Source organism: Artemia franciscana, unplaced genomic scaffold (assembly GCF_032884065.1).
Source record: "Artemia franciscana unplaced genomic scaffold, ASM3288406v1 PGA_scaffold_67, whole genome shotgun sequence".
In the NCBI taxonomy this organism is placed as follows: domain Eukaryota; kingdom Metazoa; phylum Arthropoda; class Branchiopoda; order Anostraca; family Artemiidae; genus Artemia; species Artemia franciscana.
The window spans coordinates 1,404,886-1,423,224 of record NW_027062705.1 but is presented as its reverse complement, the minus strand read 5'-3'; the positions used below and the strand labels follow the sequence as shown (position 1 = coordinate 1,423,224).

The 18,339-nt window shown below is 35.2% G+C and overlaps 1 protein-coding gene across 1 annotated transcript in view; it reads right to left on the bottom strand.

Moving 5' to 3' along the window:
* The window catches only part of LOC136042118 (alpha-aminoadipic semialdehyde synthase, mitochondrial-like), a 102,462-nt gene that overhangs the window by 24,926 nt on the left and 59,197 nt on the right, over positions 1–18,339 (bottom strand). Inside the window, exons 8-11 of the mRNA XM_065727016.1 lie at positions 15,259–15,430; positions 9,522–9,589; positions 8,109–8,236; positions 3,323–3,480 (exon numbers count right to left, since the gene is read on the bottom strand). Of these exons, the coding sequence (XP_065583088.1) occupies positions 3,323–3,480; positions 8,109–8,236; positions 9,522–9,589; positions 15,259–15,430 (526 nt within the window). The remainder of the gene's footprint in view (positions 1–3,322; positions 3,481–8,108; positions 8,237–9,521; positions 9,590–15,258; positions 15,431–18,339) is intronic.

Genomic DNA, 18,339 nt, shown 5'->3' with positions numbered 1-18,339 from the left:
TTTAATAAGTTTTAAATCAAACAATTCTTTATTAGTAGTATTCAGGGAAACACCAGATATTTGATGGCACTTCTATTTATGTCGGCAACAAAATATTTACCAAACATTAGGATAATTAGGCCAAAACAGGCTAGAGTTAGGCTAAAGGACAAGTATTTACTTCACAAGATAAGGAAAAATCATTATATTCAGGTGATGTGGCAGCCACTAAAGTTTGAATACTTTTTGTAGATGATGTCTAATTACATAGAAAGACGGCCAATCGTGCACGTCGCTAACTGGTAAAGCAGGATGTCGATGCACTGAGTGAAGTCATTTCAGTTCAACATTCGTGAGCATTGAAAATAATGCTATATTACCCACTGTATACGAACAAGTGCGCCAAATTACAAGAATAATATTTATTCAAGAGCAATTGCTACAATTGAAAAAGTGAGATATCTCGGTGTTGACTTTCACAATTTGATCGACATCGAGCACACATATCAAAAAGTACGAACTCTCATTGCAACATTCTTAAACGTGATTCTACATCGCATAGAATTTTATATTAATACAAAATTTTAATACTTTGAATTAAACTTAAACTAAACTAAACTTACACTAAACTTACTTAATTAAATTTACTTAAAGTTAAATTAAAGTAAACTGTGCATTTTCTCTTTAAAATCAGACTGTTTTAATATTATATAACATATCAATAAGAACTAATGTTGAATTTTATCCCAGAGTACGGAGTGTTTTAAACCATTCTGACAAGCAGCTAGTGGAGACAAGGCTTGACAAGGCTAGTTTCGTAACAAAAAAGCTACCTTATAGTCCACGATCACCTAATTTACATCTTCAAAGTTTTAAATTCGTAGGCTGAGCGCTAATGACAGAAAGATTCAGAATCATATATCGAAGTAATAACGTCACCTGTGCGATCTTTAGATTTTCGCATTACAGAGCTACTATGGAAAACCCTTACAAGTTACATCCTCCACAAGCGTAAGGAGGATCGCTTTGAACCAACCTAGAGTGTGTAACCATTGGAACCATCTTCCAGAGGATGCTGTTTGTTCTGAAAAATTTTCACAATGTAAGAGCTTATTACTAAGTAGTAATTTTTACCAGCACTAATATATTGGTAAAATAATACCGGTAACCGTAGAGAAACGAACTGTGTAGAGAAACGAATATATATATATATATATATATATATATATATATATATATATATATATATATATATATATATATATATATATGTATATATATATATATATATATATATATATATATATATATATATATATATATATATATATATATATATATATATATATATATATATATATATATATATATATATATATATATATATCAACTGTATTTTTACAGTAGCTTTACCCAGAAAGGATACTGGGTTCAGTTCTGAAAAACAAAGTGTCAATTTATCTTTGTTGCATTAATATTTAGTTGTATTTGCGTGCATTCTTCCAATATAATTATATTGTTTATTATTATTAGATTCTCTTCACGTGCTTCATTATTTGTATCAAACAGTTCGTGGTAACGAACTGTAGTAAGGAGCGACCCGGCTCAATAGTAACCAAAACTCTAAAAAATAGAATTTTGATACCAATACATACATCAAAAGAATCGCATTTTAATGCTGATTTTAAATATATAAGTTTCATCAAGTTTAGTATTACCCATCAAAAGTTACGAGCCTGAGAAAATTTGCGTTATTTTAGAAAATAGGGGGAAACGCCCCCTAGAAGTCATAGAATCTTGACGAGAATCACACCATCAGATTCAGCGTATCAGAGAACCCTACTGTAGAAGTTTCAAGCTCCTATCTACAAAAATGTGGAATTTTGTATTTTTTGCCAGAAGGCAGATCACGGATGCGTGTTTATTTGTTTTTTTGCTGTTTTTTTTTTCTTTTTCCCAGGGGTGATCGTATCGACCCAGTTGTCCTAGAATGTTGCAAGAGGGCTCATTCTAACGGAAATGAAAAGTTCTAGTGCCCTTTTTAAGTGACAAAAAAAAAATTGGAGGGCACCTAGGCCCCCTCCCACGCTAATTATTTTACCAAAGTCAACAGATCAAAATTCTGAGATAGCCATTTTATTCAACGTAGTCGAAAAACCTTATAACTATGTCTTTCGGGACGACTTACTGCCCCACAGTCCCCGTGGGAGGGGCAACAAGTTACAAACTTTGACCAGTGCTTACATATAGTGATGGTTATTGGGAAGTGTACAGGCGTTTTCAGGAGGATTTTTTTGGTTGGGGGAGGGGTTGAGAAGAGGGGGATATGCTGGGGGAACTTTCCATCGATAGTTTGTCATGGGGGAAGAAAATCTCCATGAAGGGAGCGCAGGATTTACTAGCATTATTTAAAAAAAAAAATGAAAAAATAAATATGAAAAAGTTCTTTCAGCTGGAAGTAAGGAGCAGCATTAAAACTTAAAACAAACAGAAATTATTACCCATTTGAGGGGCTCACCTCCTCCTAATACCTCGCTCTTTACGCTAAAGTATTTTTAGTAATTTCAACTATTTATTTTACGGCTTTTGTGATACTGGGGTCATTCTTAATGAATTGGGACAAAATTTAAGCTTTAGTGTAAAGAGCGAGGATCTGACAAGGGGGGAACCCCCTCATATATGTAATAAAAATATGAGAATACAAAAGTTCTTTACGTAAGCTAATTTATAAGTTACGTAAATCTTTTACTAATAAAAATATTCGTAAAAAATTAAAAATTCTAGTTGCCTTTTTAATTAACCAAAAAATCGGAGGGCAACTAGGCTTCCTCCCCCGCTCTTTTTTTCTCAAAATCATTCGATCAAAATTATGAGAAAGCCATTTAGCCAAAAAAAAAATGCAAATTTTGTTTTAATTATTCCTCTGCGTAGAGCCAAAATCAAAACATGCATTGATTCAAAAACGTCCAGAAATTAAGTAAAAAAAAACAAGTTTTTTTAACTGAAAGTAAGGAGCGACATTAAAACTTAAAACGACCAGAAATTACTTCGTATATGAAAGAGGCTGCTTCCTCATCAACGCCCCGCTCTTTACGCTAAAGTTTTTTACTGTTTTAAAAAGAAGAATTGAAAGAAAGGGTCAAACTTTAGCGTAAAGAGCGGGGCGTTGATGAGGAAGCAGCCTCTTTCATATACGAAGTAATTTCTGGTCGTTTTAAGTTTTAATGTCGCTCCTTACTTTCAGTTAAAAAACTTGTTTTTTTTATTTAATTTACGCACAATAAACGAAAGCTTTCTAAGACATGGAAAAAATAAACTGAAAAACATTATTTAAAAAAAATACCTGAGGGTGAAGAGAATATGGCAATAAAGACACGACAACGTCTGAATTTTTGACTAGATCCTTGAGCAGATCTGGGCGATGAATGATATCCAAAAGAACAGGTTCCACACTATCGAACTGTCTGGCTATCGAATCCGCTTCCGCTTGAATGGCCGAGGCTGAAAAATAGACATATCTTACATATCCTACATATCTTACCACTGGACCCAAATTGGTCTTACCGTCAAATACACTGGAAACAAATAATAGGTACACCACCTACCAGAAGTTGCGAACCCCTTATTGCCGACGATGATTGTGAGCTAATAAATATTGTCCTGATAAGGAAAGAAGTGCCACAAACACAGCAAATCCCATTTCCAGGTATAGGGTAGCATGACGTTAATTTAAATTCATGGTGACACAGAGTGTATCAGCTTGGCGATAAACCCTTTCAAAATCATCCTTTCAAATTCCATCATTGCAACGGCACTGTCGTTATTTAGTAATATCGTTAATTAGTAAAAACACTTATAAGCAAAATGGTGTCAACAGATCAGGCTAAACAGATTAAAACCGAGAAAAGTATCAGAGCCACGCAACCAAAGCATGCATTGTAAGACAACAGCACTAAAGCGAAAAAAAAAGGATAGCATCCTAGAATACAAGAAAACCAAATAGATGAAAAAGTCAAAAAAGATAAAGTGATAAAAGATAAATAGCCATAAAAGATAAAAACGTCAAAAACTTAAAAAAAATTCATAACAGATAAAAAGTGATAAAAAATAAAAGAGATAAAAAATGCCTGAAAGAAACCAAACTTGAGCAGCTTAGGATCAAGGTATATTAACATAATGATCAGGATTAACAAAACAAATATAGACAAATAGTCGCTAGCAGAATAACTAGTATTGGTGTGAGGAAAGCTACTAAAATATATATATATATATATATATATATATATATATATATATATATATATATATATATATATATATATATATATATATATATATACATATATATATATATATATACATATATATATATAAAGCTACTATATATATATATATAATATATATAAAGCTTATATATATATAAAGCTACTATATATATATATATATATATAAAGCTACTAAAAAAAAAGTTAAGAGATCTGCAAGGCTGTATCAAATATACTTTAAAGGGTGGCTAAGATATGAGTGATAACATTGCAGTTCGTTCTTTACTAGTTCCTGCTAAGAAAAAGCCGAATACTTTTCCCTGTGTGTAATACACAATTTTTATATTTTTGGTAAAAGAGTGAATGAAATTCGTGTTATGACTATTCTTAAAGGTTCTTAATTGGGTTCTTAAAATGGTTTGATCAAATTTGTCTTCAGCGATTTGCATAAAGCGTTAAAGCTCAATTAATTCACTGCCTTTCTATGAAACAGGTCAGTTGAACGACAAGAGAATTATCAGCTAGAGCTATTGCACTTAGTATATAAAAAGTATCCAGCAAAATATTGATTGAGATTAGTTTTTGGTGAACTAAGTGTGTTTTTTCCTACGCACAAGTTAGTAGCGCCAATGCACTACAATAAGGGGTAGGGAAAAGGTCTTTATTACTGACAAACAAAAAAGTTTATTTTTTTATATCGTAAGTGCTAAACAAAAGATTTTAAGCCCCTCCCGCCCCCCCCCCCAAAAGAAATAATGAAAAAAAAATCTAAAAATGAATCTCAAACATTGACTCGGAATAGGAGATATTTTTTAACACTATAATTTTTGTTCATTTTAAGTTTCAATGTTGCTCTTTACTTTCAGTTGAAATAACTCGTTTTAAAATTTAATATGATCCAAGAACGAGCATTGTAACATAAGAGCAGTGTGATAAAAATAATACTTAGAGGAATAAACAGTATATTTATGGAATTAAACAGTAGCATTTTCAATTTAAATCGTTAGAAAGAAAGTCGGTAAGTAAAACACCTATACTTACTAGCTAGCAGCAATCTTTCAAATAGAAATGTTTTCAGTCTAGTGTTCACTAAATTCCAGCGCAAATATTAGGAGACGACTGTTTAAATCATTCCATTTGTTTTTCAAAGTTTTAATGCTGTTAACAGACTCTGACAGGCAAAATGACGCCTAGGAGCTCCTAGGCAAATAGGTTCCTAGGCTCCTAGGAAACTCCCTTTAAGGAGCTACTAAATCGATCACGACCTGCTGACCTTAAAAGTATATCAGTCAAATTATTCCTAAAAGACCTTGTTTAACCTTGACTCAAGCCATTCAATAATAACACTGTTCTAATTTACGTTCTTCTTTAATTTGTTCTACTGTTCAAATTTGGGTAGGCCTCTGACATCAAATTCATCTCGAAGCCACTTTTGTGTCTCATTTTTAACTTCATCATAGGATCGAATAGGTTTCCTGGGTAGACTTTTTTAGGAGTCCAACCAAATGAAAGTCTGCTGGACAAGGTCGGGACAATAAGGGTGATTTGGAAGGGTCTTTCATCCCAGCTTTATGAGTTGTTTCTGGATTTAGCAGAGACACACGTGGGTGCATATTTTCATAGAGGAAAATCATACTTTTAGAGTTCACGATGTTTCACTCGAATGGAAAGAGTAACTTTTCTTGTCACCATATCACCATGATACTGGTTGTATCATGATACTGGCTCGTTAATGTTCAGGACAGTCACAATAGATAGTCTCCATTGAATTCCAGAATACTGTAATCATGACTTAAAGCGTGCCATTTGAACAAAACGTCGTGGATTCTCGATTAAAGGTGTGATTTTTCTTCATCACAAGGCGTGTCCACATGTGGCACTGCTAAACTAAGAAACTGTTTTAAAACTGGAGTCGGATATCTCTCCAAATACCCATACTACCCAGACCTTACTTTTCCGAGCCCTTAAAGAGGCTCTAAAAGGAAAACATTTTCGATTCAGCGAAGAAGTTAAAAATCAGATGCAATAGTGGCTTAGAGAAAAATCTAAAAAATTTATTTCAGAGACATACATAGATTAGAGCAATGACAGGATAGGTGCATAAATGTTGCTGGGTACTACGTGAAAAATAGCAAAAATTTTGAATTAATTAAATAAATCGCTTCTGAGCTACAGTGATTTGCCTCGTTACTTATTGAATGACTCTCTACTAAACAGATGCATAGTAGAAACTACCTACTGAAGAGATCAAAAAGGCGACAACTTGGCTCGAGTCCAAAAAGCCTCGAAAAGAAGATGAGGATAAGGGCTATGAAGAGGCTTAGTGCTAGAACGAGCAACAACTCGGTATCTACCAATATTTCGACATGGATAGAATTTCTTGAAACAACTTGGAAAAACTCAATCACTGTTGCAAGTAGTTGCAGTCGCAAATAGTTACAAGAGTAAGTGATTACTGTCACCTGTGGTTGTAGTCACAGTTGTAAGCAGTCTCTTTAGTTATTTCGCTTTAATTATTATACAAAATACAAAAATTTAATTACAAATATACTTCAACAAATAAAAGAAAGAATTTACAACAGGCTAAAAAATATAATGAATAAAATATGTCAAATGAAGAGAAAAATAATTAATATCCCAAAGAATTATTAAATTCTGGAAAAAAGAGAATATTTTCGAGCTTACATAAAAGTTATTCATCTTTATTTTTAGCCAATTCCAAAGAATCTTTAATCTTAAATCTTGGAACTGGTTTAGTATTACTGAAAAGATTAGAAAACTAAGTAGAAATTTACAATATCTGAGCTTTTAAACTATCCAGTTTTTGGAATACCAAAAAAGTTAAAATAAGAAATATTCCATCACATACTGACAGCTGGAATCAAATCTTGAGTCCCATTTTGCCAAGGAAAGCATGAAATGAACTATAACAAGCCTAATAAGTGAAAATATAAATTTACTTTATCTTTTAGTTCCTTCTGTGCCTACAGAGGCCCTTAAGGCTTCTAAGACGAACTACCAGGCTGGCTTCACTGGTGCTGCTGCCCGCACATCTTACCGGTCAGGTTGCAGAAATGCGTTGAAACTTTGAGGTCATTAAAGTAGCTAGTTTTCGGGTGTATTTTTTGTTCTGCCTCTTTTTCGAATCCAACAGGTTCGGACAGGAGGACAACTTTAGACAGCCAAATTTAAGGTATTCAGATGGCGTGATCTGGGTACCTTTATATACGGTACTTTGCCTGCGATTAATGATTGATAAAATCTCACATTCGCACTCAAAACCTGCTTTGCCCAGTGAAGCCTTAGAAGAAGAAGCAGGAAAATGTTCTTAACTCCCAGTAATGTCGTCTCCTCTGATTTCTGGTCTAGGTGCCAGTTTTATGAATCACAACAAAGGACATAAAAACAACTCCGACTTAGAGTTATCAACTTTACATCTTTACGTAGATAACTGCTTTTTCGAAGATTTTACTGCTGATAATGAACACTGTATATGTATTCGAAATATCCAGTTAAAAATTGTTTATGTCTGTTCAGTTCACTGTGGATTAAAAGGTTTCATCCCCATTTTGAACTGTTATACTTGCATCTTTACCTGATCATTCAAGATATTTTTGAATCATTAGAATTGGCCATTTGTGTTCGAAATATCCAGTTACAAAAATTTTATATCTGTTCAATGTCGATTAAAAGGTTTCATCCCTATTTTGAACTGTTATGCTTACATCTTTTCCTGATCATTCAAGATATTTTTGAATCATAAAAGCTGGCCATTTGATTAGTTGACTCATTCTGATTTCACCCCATACAATACCGAGATAAAAACATTAAATAGGAGAACAACTGGTGAAGCTCAAAACTTACCAACTACCAAATTGATATCTTTATAACGAGAGAGGTATTCTACTAGGGGTGCGCTAACATATCCAGCACCAAGAACCAAAACTTGTTTTTCCATTCCAGGTCCTGGTACTTTATGACGACTAGCTCTCCTGCAAAACAAAAACATGGGAAATGACACAAAAAAGAGTCAATTTTGAACTTAAAAAATAAACTAATGTTAATGAGTAAATATTTTTATTGGTCTAATTGAATTTCATAGCAATTTTTCAACGCTTATATTCTATTGAAACTTTTTGTTATTCTACTTTCCCGCAGTCCAAGAGCATTAATGTTTCAACATAAGATAACAATTTTGGTGTCATTCGATAGCTGAAATTCTGCTTTATCCATCAACCAAAATTAAATTTTTGATATTTTGTTTAAATTTTCTCTTTTTAGACTGAAAAAAAGTTCAAAATGGATTAAAAATCCTTGAGAAAAGGATTTTTTTTTTCTTTTTACGCAAATTTGTATAAAGGTATCTTAAATGAATGAAGAAAGTCGGGAGATAGTAAAGAGGGGGGACTTTGAATAGATTGGGATGGAGGAGGTGCGTGCATAGCTGTGCTGGCAACAAGTGGCAACAATTGGCTACAGTGAGTTGTTAGCAGTAGTAGTAGCATCAAAGATAAAGCTCAAGTACAGTAATATTATAATTGTAGCTCGGTGAATGGATGGACAAAGAAATCATGAGCCTGGTGCCATTAGTGCCCTTCGGTTAAGCCTACAGCAGTAGGCCTATCATAAACTATGGCTACAGCCTACAGCTGTAAACTAATCTAACCCTAATATGCTGGACCCAACAGGTTACTCAATAATTCATTCCTTGCAATCTCAAAGGGGACAACACAAATTGTCTGTGTTCCATTAACATCTGCAAGATAATTTATGTTAAATCGGCTTCATAAAAATAAACAAATAAAAGAAACAGGAAAAATAGACACATTCGAACATTGCTTATATGTCTGTTTTCCTGTTTTTTTTTTTGTTTTTTTTTTTTTTTTTTATTCCTCGTTTATTCTTAAAAAACGTCTTTCTCAGGTCCTTGACTTGATCCGTATGAATTCATGTAGAAACAGCAAATTGTTTATTAAGCTGACTATATCAGGTCAGAAATTGATTCTAATAAAATAAATTAAAAAGCGCGAAGTGTAAATGACAAAGTTTTGAAAAAATCATTTTAATGAAATAGCAATTTGGTCCTACAGTGACCCGGGACCTTGCCAGAAATCTCCCCAATCATGCAGAGAAGGAAAGAGGGGGGAAAAGAGAAAGAGATAGAGAGAGGGGGGAGGGGGAGAAGAAGGCACATCGCATGAACAAATAAAAGCTAGAAATAGGCACTTTGGTGATTAACACAAAACAAAGAAAATGATTGCGATAAAACCTCCTTACTTCTCTTGTCTTAGATCCTGAATATACTTGAAATTATCCGTGAGTTGTCCATTGGAAGTTATGACAGCCTGAAATGGAAATATTGGAGTTATTGAAAACCTTTGATTCTACTTCCTCTTTAACAAGCCCGAACCCTACTTTCCATAGAAAGTAGTAAAAAGCAGCAATTTAACCCCAAATTATATAGTTATCATGTGGAATACTTTCAGCAAATAATACCACTCATGAACACTACCAAGAAATTCCAAAATTGGATGGAGGAGGGCGAGAGTAAGTGCTACCAATAGCTTTGTTTTCACCAAGGTTTAAATGGAACTTTTTCTTATACCTTTTTATACATTTTCTTGATGTCTTCTGGTTTCCAAGGGCGGGTATTAATCCCCCTTCCTTATCAATTTCCTTGATACGGCTGATTAAACCCTCTACTTTCCGTTTGAAGTCCAAAAAAAAGAATACCGGCAGTAACATCTTTAAACATTTTTACAGCTTAGGTTTGGCGATACGATTTTAAGCTTACACATATATTTTGTTACTAAACTAATAACGCAGTTAAATACCAAAATGCGTTTAGGCCAGTCATTTTATTTTAGTTTTTTTTCAACTAAGATATTTCTTTCCTTCTTTTTTCGTTATTGGCCATTTCGAGTTTTCTCTCTCGCACCCTAGTGAAAGCTGAGAGGTCCGTATACATTCATTACAGGTATAGGGAAGAAAAACTTGCTATAGTTCGTGGGAAAAACGATTAGGTACAGACGGTTCCAAAAAAACAGATACATAATAATTCTTTAGTTGGATCCTATAAGAAACAAAATTAAAAAACAAAACACAAGTACCTCAAATGGCTAATCTGATGTTGAAATACAAAACGTATTATTATGCACTATTAAATAATGACGTAAAAAAAGGGATAAAAGAGTTCTGTTAGCGGTTTGTCCGAGCACACAAAGGCACAGGTCTTAGCTTCTGTCTCGTACGGCCTACTGTCAGGGCTTCTGGGGGTAAAATGTCACAGTGAGCAGGGTTAGACAGCAGCATTTTGCCAAACCTCAGGATAAGGTCACCTAAACGGAGTTGTAAACTTTTGAGTTCAAGGGTTGCTAGGGCATCGTGATAGGAAATGTCTCAATTGCTCAGGATAATCCTTGCAGCTCCATTTTGAACAGACTCCAGTTCCTGCATTAGACAGGCGGTTCTTAACACAGACGGGCCCCAGACGGGACAAGTGTATTCAAGTATGGGTCGTACGTAGCACAGGTATGCCCGAAGAAGAATGTAGGCGTTGCACCCAAACCGACGCATTTTTGAAAGGGTTTGCAGAGATACGTTAGCTTTACAGGTCAAACTATTAATATGGGTAGTAAAGATGCAATCATGTGAGAAAATGACACCTAGTATTTTCACCTCACTCAAAACAGGGTAAGGAACTTCAGGGGGGACGAAGTCTCTCTTTAGCGGGTTCAGTCTAAGTATTTTTGACTTAACAGAGTTAATAGTCAATTTTAATATCAGAGCACTGTGAACTTAGTAGATCGAAAGTGATTTTGGAGAATTGCTTGGTGGGGACATTGCCATGAAGAAGATGAGCGAGTAAGAGCGACAAATCGTGGGCAAATTTGTATTCGTTGTTATGTTCTACCAGCAAGTAGTTGATGATAACATGAAACGTCACTTCTGCAAGTTTCCTCCCTTGCAGGGACGCAAGGGACCATGTAAAATTTGGTTTACATGGTTTTTTGGTTGAAAATATGTTCAAAATGGTTTGGAAAAGGACAATTTCCATTTTTTCAGTAAGTTAGAATTTTTCCTACGAAAAAGCCTAAGTTATATTCATCATCATCATCATTTTATTTATAACCCATCACAAAAAACTGGGCGGAAAGCCCAGAAAAAGACAGAGTAAAAATAAAGAAAAACAAAAAAGAAACAACAGAAAAAAAACACACTTTGATAAATACAAACAAGGGACAAACAGAAATGACAAAAGATAGGAAGACTTCTGGCATGCAGTAGAGAAGTCACAAGTAAGATTCTCAATAGCCCCAGCTGGGTTTACCCCTTGATACTTTCTTTGCAGAAAAGAGTTACTTGTCCAAGTTGGAAGTTCTATTAAATACTTTGCAAATTTAAAATAAAGGTGATCAACTTGCTGTCTCTTACCATAATTAAGAAAAGACCAAACAGGAGCAAGGGCAAGTAAGTGACGAACTGATAGGCTATTAAATAACTGAGAATGGTGAACTCTACTCAGATACGAAACGTTTGAAGCCGAGGAGGCATACGCAGCCCGCATCTTACTATCATAATTTATAATTACAAGGTTTACAGTTTCTTTCAGGTTTGCTCCAATAGGCATACCCAGGTAAGTAAGGCTGCTAGCAAAAGGAACCTCAGAGCCGGATAGACTTATTGAATTTCTATTTCCTTTATAGTTGAATGGTAGAACAACTGTTTTATCAGTATTAAAGCTCAGACCAATGTGTTTGTACTCTTCTTGGAGAAATTCAAAAGTTGAAGAGCATCCTTGAAAAGTGCAGGAAAGGTTTAATAAGTCGTCCGCAAACATAACTAACAAAAGATCGACTGTACAGTTAAACTTAACCTGAGCACGGTAACACAACTATTAAAAAAAATGGAGAAGTCAGAGCTCCTTGGCGTACACCTTTCAAAATTGGAAATAATTGACTTCCATCTTTAATTCCAGTCTTGAGATTTGTATCTTAAACAAGTAATTACCGCAGCATCAGTACCTTTCAAAAGGACCTCAAGCAAAACTTGCGAAAATACACACGAGTCAAAAGCTCTCGTAACATCAAGTGCACACAAGACCAAGAAATCACCTATTTCTTTAATATCTATCAGCATATTTATAACCAGAAAGAGAGCATGCTTTCTACCTAAGCCTCGCTGGTACTCAAACTGACAAGGAAGGGCGAAACAATTTTCTTCAATGTCTTTTATCAAATAAGACTCGAAGAGCTTGAAAGTGGTACATGAGACGGTAATGGGGCAATAAGAACTGCACAGAGAAGCGTCTTTTTTGCCCTTTTTAAGGATGGGAATTTTTGTCCGTTAGAAAATTGCAAAGGAACTACACCACGGACAAGGATTATCTGAAACATTAATGCTAAATGTTGCTCGATAAAAAAACCTGCAAGTTGCAGGTGTCTTGCTGAAATAGAATCAACAACAGAGGAAGATTTTTACTTTGATTTCGAAATCAAAGAGCGAACAGCACCTGGCGAAAAAAACAGGAAAGATTTCGTCTTATTTGAAAGAACAAGGTCAAGCTCTTTTTCAAAAAACATCTCTATGCTTTCATTGGCAGCACTGAACTCGCTCGCAAAATATTCAACTTACTTTTTTTCTGGCACACTAGCACTCGGGGCTTTGCCACGCTTGTTATAATTCCAGAGTTTGGAGGGGTCTTCAGCAATACGTATTATTCGTACGGAGCCATAAGTCAGTGACTAAGCCACCTCTGGTGCAACCAAAATCGATCCAAATAGAAAGCCATAGCTAGGCCGATTTACACGTATTCACTAGATCTCAGCTTTTTGACCAATCCGCTAGCCGAGACTTTTACGAACACATCGAAGAGGAACGGCGCTTATTTCAGCACATTTCTGCGTGTTATTTATTTGTGCAAAGTAGAAAGTGAGCTCAACTGAGATGTTCTTTTCACTTTGTGGCAGAACAGCACGATCGCATAAAAGATTGAAAGGCACTTTGATTTTGTTCAGCATCTCGTCAACCACTTTAATGAAAGACTCACTTGAGACATTTTTCCAATCTCGGTAAGAAAACCAATTCGATTCTGTATTTTGAGCCGTCAGTGGGGAAGAGTAAAAGCAAGTAGAGATAGGAAGGTGGCCAGAATAGAATCCTTCTGTTAAAACTTTGACCTCGTGACTGCCAAACGAAACAACAACATGGTCTAAGTTAGAAATTGAGGAAAGCGGCCCAATATATGAAAAGTTGTCACTCTTAGGCCATACACAGTAGTCGGGAGGGACATAGCCCCAAAACATTTGTGATCGGGGAGACATTGTGTTAGTCACATCTACATTAAAATCTCTGCTGATGATAACGAGTTTAGAGGCAACTACTTTAAGAAACCTACTTTAAGCCTAGAAGCTTGCAGGCAGACGCAAACAGACTGAATCAGACTGTTTCACGTCTTATTCACTGAACCAGAACATTATAATTCTGGTTCAGTGAATTGATAAATTCGCATTATTCGGTATTGGTAATGCCTCAGTTTTATGTTCGTCTGATTCTTTTGTTCTCTCCCCCTTTTTATGTGTTCTCTTTTAAACCTTTTTTAACGTACATTTTATTTCACTCTTTTCAACTTTCTTACACTTTGCAGCTTAATATTTTTGACCAATGAATGGTTTTGCCATTTTGATATTATTGTTTTTGGCATTGTTTTGCCAGTTTTTTAGTTGGCGTGCTTTTTTTTATATTTTTGTTTCGTTTTTTGACTTAAAAATGGTATTTGATACTTTCGGGGCTTGTGATAGGAATTTTTTGAAATAAATATTTTTCTTATCTTGCACTAATGAATCCAATGATATAGGATTTTGTCCCATTTGTGTAAGTTACAGCTGCAGGATCGTCATAAAACCGGTTATTTTAGAGGAAATATAGACCTTAATCGATTCTTAGAATAAATTTCTAATAGATTTTACCAAAGGTGCCTGCAAAAAGGGCAGAAAATATCAGCAGACAGCCGTGAGTTTACTTAATAATATTGTTTAGCGAAGATGATTATACTTAAGCTAAACACCATGCATCAATTCAGAGAATAAAATACAAGAGAACATTAATATGAATACCCTTACAAACGGTGAAGGACCCTTCAAGCTTATTCAGGGGAAGGGTAGTAAAAGACAGGGTGGTTTTAATACCCTAGCAGAATACCCTACCAAAATTACCAATTACCAAAATTACAAAAAACAAACACATATACCAACATTAAACCGAAGATTAACTCGATGGGGTGATTTTACAAGATCCCTATCCACTCCTGTGTATTTTGTTCTTGAATTTAGTATTTTACGTTTTTTAGTAAGTTTCTACCACGGATACTGATTCTTCTTCATGCAGCTCGGAAATTTAAACCTAAGAACAAAGAAAAAACAATCTCTTTGTTCCTTCGTGTTCTTATTCTTTGTCTCTGACTCAATTAGCTTATGCTTTAGGTCGATTCCTGATTCCTTTCCATCTTGCGTTCTTTTATCTCCCTTTTGTGCATTTATAGTTTAAGCACTAAATATAGCATTGTGCTAATTTAATGCATAAAATATATTCTTTTATATAAATTACAAGAACCGAATTACATAAACCATTCTTTTTTTTAATACTTTTTGGAAAGGCAGCGCAGTCTCAAATATAAGTACTGAAAAAGAGGTTGATTAAGATATCGAAAAGCCCCTTTGCAGAAATTCTTCTTCTCCCATCCATGGCCTCTACTGCTTTCACAGTGTGAAAAATTTTGCTTTTGTTACGAAAAATGTAGTTTAAATGAAAAACCAAGCTCTAGTATACTTAAACAATTAACTTCAAGTAAGATGATGTAAAATAAAGAAAAACTAAACCAAGATTACCAGTTCAATCGTGTTATTTTGAATTCAATTCTACAAGCACTGGCTAGAGTTTTTTTTTTACATTTAACCGGGCAGAGGGAGGGGGAGTATCCCCGAAACAATAGTACAGTAAAAACTTATCTACTTACGCTGTGGACACAATGTGTAAACTCGTGCTCTTCAAAGGGTTTGGTTGCATCAGATTTAAGAAATTCAGGAATGTGAGGTAAAAGTAAGTCACCAAAGAAATCTGTGGCTTCTAGTGGCAGCTGTGTCGGCATGTTATCAATAGAACAGACTAACACGCCAGGTCCCTTGAAACTAAAAAACAGAAGGATAGAATTTAAAAAAGGAGAAACTATAGAATCGAATAAAATAGAAAAAAGACAAAAGAATGAAAAGAAGAAAAGGAAGAAATAAAATAACAAAATGATTGTTGGAACTATCTTAGTAACATACTTGAAAAATCGTATTTCAATCGTGTGCTATAAGCTGTTAGCTTTAATAATAATGATGTTATTTTTGCCCATTCATACATGAAAACAAGAAAAGCGGAGTAATAAAAGGAAAAACAAAAAACTTTCAGCACAAAAGAACAAATAAAATATTAATTTTTTTCTTCGCATTCATAGATCAGATGTAGAGGCAAAAAATCGAACAATTTTTTCTGCATTTTTTTTAGGAGATGGCACCACGAGAATTGGGTCTACCATTTAAAACGAATGTGTTTCTCTCATAGAGCGGGTAGCAAAATATATATTTGAGGTATTTGCAGTATACAGACGGGAGCGTTAGTCTATTAGTTTGTGTGAACCAGTAGGCTACCATAGCGGCGATAAATAAAGCCGATGAGGAAGACCAACAACGGCATAAAGCTTTACAAGGATATACCTGTCCAAGCGAAATTTCAGAGACACAAGATTGTCGTACCTTGAGTGAATGCTGTTGGTAATTGCCTCAATTATTAGTAAACGAGAACTTTTTATAAAATAACCGCACGTTATTCACAGGTAGGCTACTTAATTGCCTTTCCAGGAAAATTTTCTGTTCGTTCAACAGTTAGATATGAAAGATTACTATTTCGCTGCTTACTTGCCGAGGGACAAAATTCCAAGAGCTCCGTCTTTACTGCATTGACTTTCAGACTGATATATTCGTATCCACTTATCAGGCAGTCAAGATTCCCTTGAAGAGAAGGCAGCTTACAGCTTAACGTCAGCAGATCTTTAGTACATAAAAACAGGTTGTGGTCGCATAGATTGATACTAAATCCTCCACCAATATTTTTGGTTATTCCGGATGTCAGGGTATCAAACGGGATAGAACTATGTACAGATCCTTGCCGAAGGTCTCAGACGAGTCAGTCTCATTTGTCACAAAACTACCAAAAACAAAAGTGCGACGACGTGAGCATTCACACTCAAGAAATTTCAGGAGCACCTTAGACTGCACAACCTAATCGAATGCAGCTGAGATATCCATGCTGCCCATCAAGAGGGAGGACCCCATTCCGTTGGATTTGTCAATAGCTTTCTATAAAAGTCAATGAGCAAACGCGCAACTCAGGTTTCAGTGGAATCCAAAATGACGATAATCCAATCTATATTTCCCGGAAATTTGTGGGAGAAGTAGCTCGTGGAATTTACTGAGAACGGTAGAAATGGTAACTGATCTATATTCTGTGCGCTGATTTTGATTTTCCCCTTTTCGGGACATATCTGACAGAACACCAGCACAAAATGAGCTAGGGACCTTATCGATATCACCACACATTTGGAACCGAAGAGAGATATTTTCAACCAGGTCAGTGCCATGGCTTAGGTTATCTGGGCAAATACCGCCGACCCAGGTGCCTTTCTGCGTTGTAATTAGTGCAACATTTTAACTTTTTACATTTTAACTTTTAATAAGGTTATCAGTTTTCGTTTAGACATTTAACACTATCTTGCTCAAGTTGGGAGTCTTTGGAACCAAATATTATAGAGTAACGCCTTAACAACTTCTTTTCCGGAATATCAGATTAGTAGGTTTTGTTTTTACAGTTTTGGGATCTCTTGAAGGACTTCCGCATCACTTTCGGATATTTTAAGGCTTGCTTTGAAACTTTATCAGCTTTTTTCACTTTTTAGTTTTTCCCTTTAGATTTATCTAATTCTTTCTTTGCACTCCCAAACAGTTGGAAGACCACTCCTGATCTGGGCTTATCGGATTCCATACAGATGTTGTGATATAATTTAGCAGGTTTCGCGCTTGTTTGACGGGAAGACACTTGTTACAACCTGGTTTTTGAAACCAGAACGGACCTCACGACAGGAGACAGCTAGCTTTTCCAAGGTTTTGAGGGCATGGAAAATTTCCTCACAATAGATGTTTAAAGTGATCAAATCTTGGACACAATGCAGTAGTAGCTGGTAGAGCACTTGAATTTTGCTCAGGTTTTTGTTACAAGTGCATTGATACAGAACCATGTCGATTTTCCCTCTCAGTTTTAATAAACTGTTTATAAGCTGCGCGGTGGCAGTAGATTGAAAAGGGACACTGAAAGATAGACCTATATGGTCACAACAGGTATGGTCTTACTCAACCCTTATATTTTCCATAGGTGGGAAGTTTGTTACCACATGGTCAATATTAATTGAAGAGCCACTATTTTGTATTAAGGTAAACTTCTGATCTCAGTAACAAATGGATATCCCATCCGAAAGTTCTGCTAGAAGAATGTCTGCTATTTTGCCAAGTAACAAGGGGTCGCACAAGAACTCTCCATAAGTTAGGAAGCACCAGTTACCGATTCTACAAATTAGGAAGAAGCCTGCTTAAACGACTACCACCAGTTGCCGATTCTACAAATTAGGAAGAAGCCTGCTTAAACGACTACCACCAGTTGCCGATTCTACAAATTAGGAAGAAGCCTTGAATAAATGGACAATAAAATTCCTTCTTTTAGAGTTCAGTTTCCTAGAGACAGGCCCATATACTGTTTGGTAACATCACACAGGGTGGTTGGCTTCTATACTATTTCCCACGGCTATAATTTCAATATATATTTTAGGCATAAGAAAAGAGGTTAAAACCATAATACTATGATATGTACTTGTACGCAATGTTTAAATTTCCACTGTTTTGTTTTGAAGTCCACCACTGCACTAGCACTGCAATCAATAATGCACGAACCTCATTCATAATCACACAAGTAACAAAATGACAGCATTCGAAATGAACATTGATAT